The sequence below is a fragment of the Dama dama genome, chromosome 14 (genome assembly GCF_033118175.1).
Source record: "Dama dama isolate Ldn47 chromosome 14, ASM3311817v1, whole genome shotgun sequence".
NCBI lineage: Eukaryota > Metazoa > Chordata > Mammalia > Artiodactyla > Cervidae > Dama > Dama dama.
The window spans coordinates 62,087,833-62,100,914 of NC_083694.1; the positions used below are offsets into that span (position 1 = coordinate 62,087,833).

Genomic DNA, 13,082 nt, shown 5'->3' on the forward strand with positions numbered 1-13,082 from the left:
TATAGAAACATTAACCCTACTATATGACCAATAGGTTCCTTTACTGATAATAGTTTATATGTTTAAAAAAAATTCTTGCTTTGTAAAACTGGCTACAGAAGTCTTATTTAAAAGCCAGAGATACTAGTTTTAAGAATTTTTTTAAAGCTGCTTTTCTAATGAGGAACTTCAAAGCAGAAGCACTAGAGGTTATTATTATGCAATTATTATGTAATTACTGGATCCTTTATCAGTTAGCCATCAATCTTCAGTTATAACAGATATGGAAACAACACTGCTGCTATTTAGAGGTGACAGTTCCATTGCTGAAGCTAGCATAACGGCTGGCTTTTTCCTCCAAGATCATCACAGAAGACCAAAGAAGGAAAATAACAAGAAAACTGTATGAACTTGGTGGGGGATGGGGAGGGGAGGGATTTAGTTCTGGAGCAGAAGGCAGCCAAGCATAGCTATGGAAGGATCAAACAGCAGAAAACCTGCTGGAATTTTGCTCTGGTTTCTCTCCTACCACTGCCTTAAGATAACCACGTCTCCTCCCACCCCTGCTACAACTCAGACATACGTTCTAGGCAGCCTCAGGAATAAAATCAGAGCAGCACAGAAGTCCTATGTAAGGAACTGAAATCAAAAAGAGATGGGAACTAATTTTAGATACTCTCTTCCCAACCTTTTCTCCTTCAAACTCTTAAAGCTAATGAATGACAATCTAAGCTATAATTACAATCTTAGAAATCCCTATATCCAGGGTATACTCCAGGCCAGTCAAATCATTATCTCTAGGAGTCCAGGCACTAGTATTTTTAAAAACTTCTTAGAATCCATCCCTATGATAACTGGGGCTGACAGGAATTGGAATCTTTCCCACAAAGTAGGTGACAAGTCAACATGAACTTATAGAACAAAAACATTTAAGATGCATGACTTTTTAAAAATAAGAAAGTACTGGAGTAAGAGTTTATCTGAGGTACAAAATATTACAACAAGCAAACCAAGATTTAAAATTAGTCTAATAAACACACTAAAGAGACAAAAAAGAGATTAGCAATACAAAAGAAGAAATTTTTAACCGAGAAGAAATTATGGAATAAAAACATAAGAAAATCCCATAATGGATAGGATACACAGCATCTAAGATATAGCTGAGGAACAAATCAGCAAACCCAGAAGACTACATGTAATAGCAGGAATTGCAAAAAGAGATAAAAATGAAAGAGATAAAATATCTTAAAAAAAAAAAAAATCAACTTTCAGCAATGAAAAACACAGATTTTAAATTGAAAGGACCCACAGAATACCAAAAGGAGAAATAAAGAAAATTCAACACCTAAAATTATTGTCACATTTTCAGAAACTTCTCTGCTTTGACATTCTTTTCTGGAGAAAAAGCAGATCACAAATAAGAACATAAAAATCAGAACAGCAGGTTTTTAAAAAGAAATTTAACAAGACAATGGCTTCCCTGGCGGCTCAGGGAACCGGCTTGCCAATGCAGGAGGCACGCATCTGATCCCCGGGCCAAGGAAACCCACTGGGGAAGGGTATGGCAACCCACTCAGTGTTCTTGCCTGGGAAATCCTACGGACAGAGCAGCCGGGTAGGCTACAGTCCAGGGGGTTGAAAGAGAGCTCGACAAGACTTAGCGACTAAACAACAAGAAGACAACAGAGTTGTACTTTCAAAGATTTGAAAAGAAAGAACTTGAACAGAAGATTATTTACAGCCAAACTTTCTCAAATATGAAAGCATAATAAAATTATTGTTGGGCATCTACGGCCTCAGAAGCTATTAAAAGCTACTGAAAATCGGTTGCGATAAATATTTATACAAGAAGAAAGGCAAAACTAAGAGATATTGCAAGAAATATACAAAGTACAGGTGACAAAATACCTCTTTAGAGTTGAATACTTTTAATGAAAGAGGGAGGAGGGGCAGCACTAAAATCAAAAGAAAAAAGAGAAAACGTTCATAACTAAAAAGAACTAAATATCTATAGGATACTAACAGTGGATGAGGGTTGGAACAGAGGGGGAGAAAATGGCAGAGCAGGCTGAAGCTCATGTCTCACTAGAAGGTAAATACAGGTTTCAATTAAAAACAAAAGGATTAAAAGGAAACAAAAAAGGTGAGACACACTGAAATAATAATTAAGATAGTATAAATAAATCCAATATATTAAAAATGCCAATAAATAAAGTCACTAATTAAAAGACAAAGACTGACAAAAGGATTTTTTAAATCTATAAATTTTACAGGAAATAGCATGAGCATCTGCAAGAGCAGAAAAAGACCTATCAAGGAAATACTAAGCAAAATAAAGCTGACTTAGCTGTATTACTAACAGACTAAATAGACTTTAACAGAGTATTATTAGTGATGATCACTACATAATGATGACACGTTCAACTATGAAGAGATAGCAATTTCAAATTAATGCAGCCAACAAAATATATAAAGCAAAAATACAACTACAGGGAGATACTAATAGGTGCACAATCATTGTCAGAAATTTTATCAACCTTCCTTAATACACCAAGCGAAAAAAAATTAGCAAGGAACTGCACAACATTATTCACTGAGAAATTGACACATATAGAACTCTATATCCAACAATTAGAAAATACACATTTTTTCTTAAGCACAAGTGAAAGCTGACCATGTTCTAGGCCAAAAGAAAACCTTAATAAATTTCAAAGGATAGGTACCACACCGGAGAAGGCGATGGCAACCCATTCTAGTACTCTTGCCTGGAAAATCCCATGGACGGAGGAGCCTGGTAGGCTGCAGTCCGTGGGGTCGTGAAGAGTCGAACACGACTGAACGACTTCACTTTCACTTTTCACTTTCATGCACTGGGGAAGGAAATGGCAACCGACTCCAGTGTTCTTGCCTGGAGAATCCCAGGGACGCGGGAGCCTGCTGGGCTGCCGTCTATGGGGTCGCACAGAGTCAGACACGACTGAAGTGACTTAGCAGCAGCAGGTACCACACAGATCATAAGTATCATATAAGTATCAATATTAATTCTTTAAAAGAACAAGTAACTCAGTAGAAAATGGACAAAAATGTAAGAATTTCCCCTTTTTTTTGAAAAAAAGAAACACATAGCCAATATATGTGAAGATGTGTTCAAATCATCAGTGCTCAAAGAAATACAAATTGAGTCACCATGGGAAATCATCTATACACTCATTTGATTGGCAAATCTGAGTGTGACAATATAAAGTGCTAGAGAGGATGCTGATCCACAGGCTCTCTTCTATGTTGCTGGTGAAAGTATAAAGTGGTATAAAGTGACAACAACTTTAGCAAACAATCTGACATATCTCCTATCATTGAACTTTAAGTTAGCCTATGATCTAAAAATTCTACCTAGATATATAGACAAGAGAAACTTTTATATATGTACTACAGAAGAAACACAAAAATACTCACAGCACTAGGGTTCACAAGAGTAAAATCCTAGAAACAACCTAAATGCTTATAAATTCATGGTTTATTCACACAATAAAGTATTATGCAGCAGTCAAAACAGAATGAACTACATCATACAACAAAGTGCAAGAATTTTAGTAATATAATTTTAGGTGAAAAGTCTCAAAAGGTCTCATATGACATGATATCCTTTTGTAAGTTAAAAATAAAAATATGTACATTAAGGAATACATATGGATGCATAAAAATTTATAAAAGGAAAGCAAGGGATTGACCAATACAGATCAGAATGATGGGTATTTCAGTTAGAGGCAGACGTATGGGATTACAGAGATATGGGATTACAGAAGCATGAGATTACAGAGGTATGGAGAATCAGGACCATAAGCAGAAGTAGTATATTGTCAAGTTAGCTGTTTTTGTAATGGATGGTCGGTCTGTGAGTACTTAATATATTATTAAAAATGAACTAAATAAAATGAGCCATGCATGGACCAATGATGAGAGTGAATTAAGAAAAGAAACTGCAAAATTCTGAAGCCAGGATTCAGATCAGCTTCAGGAAAGGACCATTTAGATAACACTTTGAAAATTTTCAGACAGTAGTGAATAGAGGCAATAATTTTAATATGTTCAAATTAATATTTACATAATTTCATTTATTTAAATATGGGCAGTTATTTTTTATTTTATACATAAGCCTTTAGAAACAGAGAAATGTATAAATAAGATAAACAAATCTCATTAGTAATAGTCTAGTGTATTTCCATTTGTTTATGCCTGTTTTATAGGGTTGTCTTATAAAGATCACATTTTTATATGATTCTACATCCTGTTTATTCATAAAACATTGTTATATGTTTTGTCCCCTGATCCAATTCAATTTAATAACTTACTACTCCAACACTGATGTAAAATAATTCTCAAACATTGATGTTACTCTTTACTGATGATCACTTGGACTGTTTCCAAGTTTTCCACCACCACAAATAATTTTGTGTGATAAACATCTTTGGGAACAAATGATTTTCTACCTTTTATACTGTTTCTTCAGGCTAGATTCCCAAAAGTGAAATTTTTGATTAAAGGAATTAAAGTCACATTGGTGAGCATTTATTTCACAGCAAGCATCGCACACGCCAGGCACTGTTCCGAGTGCTTGTGCCGCGTGTGTGTGTCTGCACTCAGTTGTGACCGACTCTGCGACCCTATGGCCTGCAGCCCGGCAGGCTCCTCTGTCCATGGGATTTACCAGGCAAGAACACTGAAGTGGGCTGCTACTCCTACTCCAGGGGATCTTCCCGAGATTTTAACTCATTTAATCATAATAACTCTGACTGACTGCTGCACTGCAGAAACACAACACTGTAAATCAACTATATGATAAAAATTTTGCTCCAATAAAAATTATAAAAAAACACAAAAAACAAAAATCAACACAACAAAGTCATAATAACTCTATGAAGTAAGTACTATTATTCTCATTTTCACAGATACAGAGGCACACAAAGGTTTAATATTTTGCCCAAGATCACACGACTTGAATTCCAAAAATATGGCTCTGGGGTCTATGCTCTTAGTTACCATGCTATACACAATTTCTGGTGGTAGGAAAAAAAAAAAAAGATTGGTGATAGTACTATTAAATATAGATTTCCACTTAATCACACTTTAATGTGAGATGGTTAAGGTATTCTGTTCCTCTGGTTCTCAAAGAAATTAGTTCTATTGTTTCATCTATAATGCTATAAGGTATGAAATAGGATATTAAGCCATCTGGAATAAGGGTGCTATTATTAGGCACCAAGGAAGAAAATCTGGCTACATTTGTTAAAATTTTAGCAATCTTGTGAGAAATTATGCTTTATACTGTCATAGAGACTATTTCAACAAATAAAAACCCTGTATCTCCCAACCAGTTTTAGAATGTGAAGGCTTAATTTGAAAAGCCCAACTTGCGCACCTTTCCGCACCCAGTCCCCGGTGTGGATGTTTATGGTCACGCCCACCAAGTTACTGCTTCTCTGTCTTTTCTCCCAGAGGAAATCAAGAGCTTTTCTTGCATATTCCTGTAATAAAAAAGAAAAGCATACTGAGGAACTGCATATCTTTGCCAAACAAAAGTCACGGGCCCATAGTATACTTTTAGGATTAAGTAAAATTCCATAGATGATCACTTATACATTAAATTTCCTTACAAGTAAAAAATACTGGCTCTTTCAGCCAAATGAGTCCAGTTAGAAAGAATGACTCTAAAAATGCCATTTAGTGCCAATGATCTCACTTTGAGACCATCCTTGCCCATCTACTCTTGTAGTATAGGTCCACATTTACACACAGGAATTATTGAAATAAAAACAGTTGGCATATATTAAAATAATTTCTATCTTTTCATGCAAAGTGAAAATCTCCTTAGATACGCTCATTCACACAACTGAGAGAGAATTTCAAAGTTAGCAGGCCATCTCTGAAACAGTACAGGCATTTCAAATCCTACATTTTAAATAGCAGGCAACTTCGTTAGTGAAGAGTAAGTAAAGCAACTAGCATTCATTTAACAGTACCAAAATTATAACCTTATAATAACATTTTTCTCTTCTTTTTTCATTTATTTTTATCCCTTGGACATTAAATTTTCTGATTAAATTCTTGGCTTTGAATGAAAAGATGTTAAAAAAACAAAAGCAAAGGACATGTACAAAATAATTAAGTTAAAATTAATTTCAGAGCATGAATCTACTCAGCATTGCAGAAGTACTTCTATAAAAGAAATCATTAAACCAATTTGTCACTCTGCAGATTTAAGAACAGGGTATAAAATAGTTTTCATTCTTGACTCAATCTATTTATGCTGAATTTATAAAACAAAACAGATTGCAACTTTACTTAATCGTGTAATTTCAGATCTGAAAAAATTTCATAAAGATTACATTTCCCTGTTCCTATCTTAAAGCTAAAGAAACAGGACCAGGGAAATCAACAATTTAACCAAAGTTTAAAACCAGACTACAGGACAGCTATTAATGATATGAGAATTCAGATCTCTTCATATATACCAGACCAAAGGTCAACAAACTTTTTCTGACAGGGGCCAGACAATCAGTATTTTAGGCATTATGGGTTAGACAATCATTGTCACAATTACTCAACTCAGTCACTGCAGCACAAATATAGCCATAGACAAAAATCAATAAATGAGCTGGCTGTGTTACAATAAAACTTTGTTTAGAAAAACAGTCAGTGTCTTGATTTGGCCTTCGACTGTAGTTTACCAGTCGTGTATTAGTTTGAGTCTCTGTCAACTGTATGAGGTTGCTTCTTCCATAATAAATCACATTCAACAAGTTAAAGAAAAAGCATGGTTTTAAAATATAAAATAACCCAGTGGAAAGAGGCTGGGCTTTGAATTCAGAAAGTCGTGGATTCTAACTCTGGTTCCACTCCTTCACCCACTAGTCAAGCATCTCTGAGCCTCACTTTCCTCAAGTGCAAATGCACCTCAGAGTTTATAGGTCAAATTAAATTAGAAAGGATGTAAAGAATGACATTTTTTTTAAATGAAGGAAAAATATTAGCCAGCAAGTTAAAGAATAAAAATTAAACAAAATAAGATTAACCCATTCTTAAGATACTTTGAACATACACCCACCCAAAGACCATTAAACTTGTTTTATGTATACTCAGCCCCAATGTCTCTAAATGCTAGTATTATACAGTCTCTATTTCTGCTCATTCTATGTGCACCATTTGCTGAATCTGAAACAATTCTAAGTCATACGTTTGAACATAGACTGTTACTATTGCACTACAATGACATGGTTAAACAAGTAGCTAAAATAAAAAAGTGTGAGACATAGCTAGTTAACAACAAACTATTTGGAGGATATTAAGTCTTTGGATAACGAATGATATTACCCCTGGAGTAAACAAACTTACAGATAAGACTCTCACTGAAGGAAGTGCAAAAATTTCACTATATTTTAGAAGATTAGTGAAGTTTTCAGAAATGCAATAGACCACACAGAAGTCTAACAATAAAACAAAGCGACACAGTATTTCATACAAGACATCTGTGACATCAAATTTCATATAAGTAATACAGCTACAGCATTTTCTAAGAATAAAACTAAAAAGTTACAATTTGTGAACAAAATGCAAAGTTGTACTTAATATACTATGCTTTTGACAATTAAAAACTATATGCTGAAATTTAGACAAAATGTTCACTAAGATAACAGAAATCCAATTGATTCTCTTAATACTTGATCAATGAAGAGAAGCTATAAAGTAGTTATTTATGCCCAATACCCAGGAGACCAAACTATGAAAAGCAAACCTCAAATATCGTTGCTCCTGTGAACCGACTTAGGGCAGCAAACTCGAGGATCAAGGTGCCCGCACAAGCCGTACAGGTGTCAGTCTCAGTGCCTGTCCGGGCTTCTGGTTTTCTGATACCAAACTTCAAATTGATCTAAATAAAACCAGAAGATCATCCTTGGTGATTATCAAGAGACAGTGATTTCTGGATAAGAATTATTTTTCAATTGAGACTAATCAAATCATGAAAACAACTGATAAAATAACACTGAAATTTTATCTGCTGACCTTTGTGACTTTCCGATTAGCATCTAGGAAAGTACATTCTAAGCACATACTATTCATGGGATGAGTAAGTTTTCATTTAGCTTCTTCTTCAAGGATATCAAAATTCAGTATCAATATAATAATTATACAAAACAAATACCTGCTATAATAATCGTGTTCTCTGGACAGTTTGAACTAGTCAGTACCAAAATAGGAAACTATACCAGTCCTAAAACAAACTGAGGTTTAACTAAGAATCTGTGAAAAAGCAGTACTGTATTAGTTTTTCATAGAGAAAAAATTAATTACAGTATATATTTAAAAGAAGATTAAAATTTTATTCACAGGTTTTAAAATTCTGAAATATAGAGTATGTTACCTGCTGACAGACTAACAAATAACACAAAGAAAAATGTTTCAATGAGCCAAATAACACCACAATATAAACTTGAACCAAGCTGACCAGAAATGAGCTCTAGGGTTTTATGTGGGCATAAAAAAATAACCATTAACTGTTCAATAGCATTTCTGTCCAGCAAATACTTCTGTGTTAAAACCATTATTGCAAATATTATCAATTATGTACTCATATCCAAGGGAGGTTGATTGTACCAATTTTCATGAGCAAAAGCAGTATTTACTAAGTATATTTAAGAAGGATGGGGAGGTAGTTATTTTCTACCTGTAGTCCTCTTCTAAAAAAATAATTTTAAAAATTATATTGATACTTCTGAGGATAAGTAAGTAATATGACTTTGTTTTACGATAATGACCTTAGTAGCTTCTGTTTCAATTTCTTATCTGCTTCTCATGTTATGACAAAAGTGAAGAACTGCTAGATTCTTCAAAATTCAGGACCTCCATTTATAATAAAAACTAAAAATATTTACTAAAAGTAAATTCAATTAACTAAACATTTAGATGGTTTAAAATAATTTTGATTTCAATTTTAATATGCTAAGGAAACAAAAAGAGTAACAAGAAAGTTTAAGCCACACTAATAAGCAAAGAGATTTCAAATTTTAAACCACACAAGCAAAAGAAATTTCAAATTAGAAAGAACATGTTTCCATTTTTTCCTCATTAAATTGGCTAAAAGTGAAAGTCACATCCAACTCTTTCCAACACCATGGACTATACAGTCCATGAAATTCTTCAGTCAAGAATACTGGAGTGGGTTGCCATGCCATTCCCTCCTCCAGGGGATCTTCCCAACCCAGCGATTGAACCCCGTCTCCCACATTGCAGGCGGATTCTTTACCAGCTGAGCCACAAGGGAAGCCTAAGAATACTGGAGTGGGTAGCCTATCCTTTCTCCAGCGGATCTTCCTGACCCAGGAATCCAACTGGGATCTCCTGCATTGCAGGAGGATTCTTTACCAGCTGAGCTATCAGGGAAGCCCAAATTGGCTGAAGAGAGATAATACACAGTGTGGGCAGCAGTATGACCCATGCACTTTTACATAACATAGAAGTATAAAGTAGAACCTTTCTGAAGAGCAACTGGTCAATAAGCACACAAAGCCTTAAAAAGCATTCCCTATTTTACGGCTTTTTTCCCTGCTAGTAATTTATCCTAAGGAAGAAATAAGTAAAAAAGATGTGTAGAAAGATATTCACAGACAAGCTATTTAAAAATATCATAGAATAGATAGAAATTTAAATAAGAATTTAATACTAGTCTGTTTCTTAAACAACAACAACAAAAAAGATGTTTTCATGATCCACTAAATCAAAGGGTAAACGAATGGGCTGCGACCTCCAGTTTGAAAAGCATATAATATTGCGCTGGATCTCCAGTCAGAGATTTCTTGATGGAGGAAATAAGTCTTATTTATCTTGGCAGAGAAGTTATTATGGCAAGCCTAAAGGTTTGGAAATGAAAAACAAAACCAAAAACTCCCTAGGTGTTTTGAAAAACACAAACAGATTATTTTGTCTGAAACAGAACATGCATTTCATTGGGGTAGGGGTATGAGAGAACCTCAGAATGGAAGTCGATTGCCAAACCAGAAAGAAACCTGGAAGTTAAAGGACATTCACTGCAAAAGGCAGAGTCAGTAAATTTCTGAGGGCAATTTGATAAAAACCATGCTTTAGTAAGATTAATTTTTAAGTCTCTGAAGCAAAAACTAGAGAGAAAAGAGTAAAATACACATTTGTAATAGTTTATGAATACAATTATATTAGTTTCAACAATAAAGAAAACAAAGAAACAAATAAAGCATTTAATAGGTTGAGGTATCTGGCCCAGGTAAGAAGGAAAGAGTAATACTGTTACTAATAATGAAATATATCAGTAGAGAGTTCTTCCCATCTTCAATAGCTCCTTTCCCTCTACCTTAAATATAAAATTTTCTTGGGCAGGTGGGGAGGCGGGGATAACTCCTAGGACTTGCCTGGTAGTCCAGTGGTTAAGAATTGCAATTGCAATGCAGGGAACAAGAGTTCAGTCCGTGGCTGAGGAACCCATGCTGCGGGGCAACTAAGCCTGCAAGCTGTAACTACTGAGTCCACCTGCCACAACTACAGAGAAGCCGACCTGCCACGCCGAAGAGCCCGTGAACAGCAATGAAAGACCCAACGCAGCCAAATAAATAATAATAACAATAAAAACTCCCTCAACTGACTGTGCTTGTGCTGCCAACTCTTCTTAACTACTAACAGAGGAAATCTTACAATGAATGTCCCTATACTTTCACCTACGTTGAATCCTTCTTCCCCTTTATTCTGCCACATTACATCCTTCAAGGCTCTGTTTACCCCTAATTATCCTAATGTTTGCTGGAACATCTCCTTCTCAAACTCTTTTTTTAGTATTTTTAATACCATACACCACGTTGTGGTTCTCCTCCTAAGTCTCCGAACAATCTCCTTTTCACTGCTGTACTTCTTCCTCATTCCCCTCTGTCCTGTATTCCCTCAATATTCTCTCCTCTGGAGAATGAACACCTACTCTACTGCTTCCACCACATCGTCTGCACAAATAATTCTGGGCCCAAGTTCTAGTCTGGCATTTTGTTTCTTCCTTCTGCAGCATAACCTTATGCAATGACACAAAAAGTTTTAACAAATCTAAATTACCAAACCATTCAGATGCAAATTAACCAAAATGGTCATATAAATTTGTTATAGAGCTTGAAGCAATTTTTTTCCAGCCTTAAGCAGGTAAGGAATGATGACTGGATCACAAAAATTGATTCTTTCAAAACAGCAAAGTATACAAAGGCTGCCACATTTTTCAGAATTACTTACTCTTGGATAAGGAAGGCCACTGGTAGTATTGAAAGCTGGTAAAAGTTTGTAACCCAATTGCTTTGCCATTTGGAGAAGTTCATCATTGTACCACTGCATGTACTCGCCTTTTTCTTTCAACATGATTGCCAGTGAGTGTCCACCCAAAAGACCCCTACAACCAGAGAGATGAAACATTAGTCACATTGTACACATACCTACACATCATCACCTAAACAGATGTGGGTATCTTGCTACCAACAATTTAGAGTACATAAGGAACAATCACAGAACATAATTTCCTACCTAACTCTGGCTACTCAGTTTGTGGCAAACCATTATAAAAACCATTATTAAACCATGGCCAGTATGAAAAAAAAAAAAAAAGAATAAAATGTTTTAACTGTTGTAAAAGGTTTGGCCCCTGGAGAAGACAATGGCAACCCACTCCAGTATTCTTGCCTGGAAAATCCCATGGAGAAAGGAGCCTGGTGGGCTACAGTCCATGGAAGTAGCAAAACAGTCAAGACACGTCTGAGCAACTAAACAACAACAACAAAAGGGTTTGGCATTCTTAAATACCTTACATTTTCTTAAAATAAAAAACAACCTATTCTAACACATTTGATTTTAACAAATTTTAAATTTAATTATAGCACCATGAAATCTCTTGACTTCTAGTATAACATTAACAAAAATTCCCCACTCTTTATTAAATGTAATAGATTAATAAACTCTGTGAAAAGCTAAAAAACTATTTTTTTAATTTAACTGATTAATAGACTTACTTTGTGCGACAAAAGGAAATGGGTTACAGTAACACAAAAATAACCATTAAATATAAAAATGTAATAATGTTGAAATGTGAATTAATAAATCCTGCACTTCCTGTGTTCCAAGAATATTTCAAACTGTTAGTTCAAAGGTAATCCTATAAATTCAGTTTGGCTTGAAGAAGTGCTAAGGTTAGTAAAATAGATAAGCTGGCAAAAAAAACTGGGATGTAGCTAATATGCAAATACTTGACCTGTTGTCAGTCCTTTTTTAACAACATACAAGATAACCTTTGATTTGAGTCTGCAACTATTTCCAAAGCTTGTTGCTGACTGTGCCTCACATATAGCAGGGTCATTCCGCAGTCTCTGTTTTACAGTATCCCACCTTTTATTTTTTAAACATAAGAAATTTCTTGCTTTACTACCACCAAGAAATAAAGAGCATACCCTTATTCCTCTGTTATTAAAATTAGAGTTTAGTATCTCACATACTTACCCAAGAACTCTGATGTTTGTTTCAAAGACTGATACAACTACATCATTATCTAAGTTAACATCTCTTAAAACTTTTCTCACTGCATCTTCAAATTCTTTAGTTTTATTTAATACCTAGGAGAAGAAAATTATTGAAAGTAATTTTCAACCAAGACACAGAAAAATATCCTCAGAATGAGCTACTAATAGCAAGTTAATACCTTAAGATTATAAAAAATAACACAGAAAAAAAATGTTTCCCTTAAGCATATTATAAAAATGTGATACTATCTAAAACTGAAAAAGATTAAATGCCTATTTATATTCCAAGGAATCTTTATATACCTTTTTTTAGGCACACTGAAAAATCATTAGGACTTTAAAACAATCATCATCAGAACTGTCAGCTGGTGTGTATAACCCATGACCTAGAGCTCCAAGAGGTGAACTCTACTGGGATTTGGTTCCCAAGTCAAACAAAACAAAACCCACCCTATTCGTCAAGTATCATTTTAAAACTTGCTTAGTCTCCAAAGAAAGCACATCCTCCAGGGAATGATCAATTGATCCTAAACCATACAA

At 34.7% G+C, this 13,082-nt stretch overlaps 1 protein-coding gene across 2 annotated transcripts in view; it reads right to left on the reverse strand.

Annotated features, from left to right (window-relative positions):
- The window catches only part of EDEM3 (ER degradation enhancing alpha-mannosidase like protein 3), a 72,565-nt gene that overhangs the window by 29,274 nt on the left and 30,209 nt on the right, over positions 1-13,082 (reverse strand). For both annotated transcript variants that reach the window (XM_061160923.1, XM_061160924.1), the window contains exons 5-8: positions 12,523-12,635; positions 11,272-11,425; positions 7,769-7,903; positions 5,396-5,501 (exon numbers count right to left, since the gene is read on the reverse strand). In XM_061160923.1, coding sequence (XP_061016906.1) covers positions 5,396-5,501; positions 7,769-7,903; positions 11,272-11,425; positions 12,523-12,635 — 508 coding nt within the window. The remainder of the gene's footprint in view (positions 1-5,395; positions 5,502-7,768; positions 7,904-11,271; positions 11,426-12,522; positions 12,636-13,082) is intronic.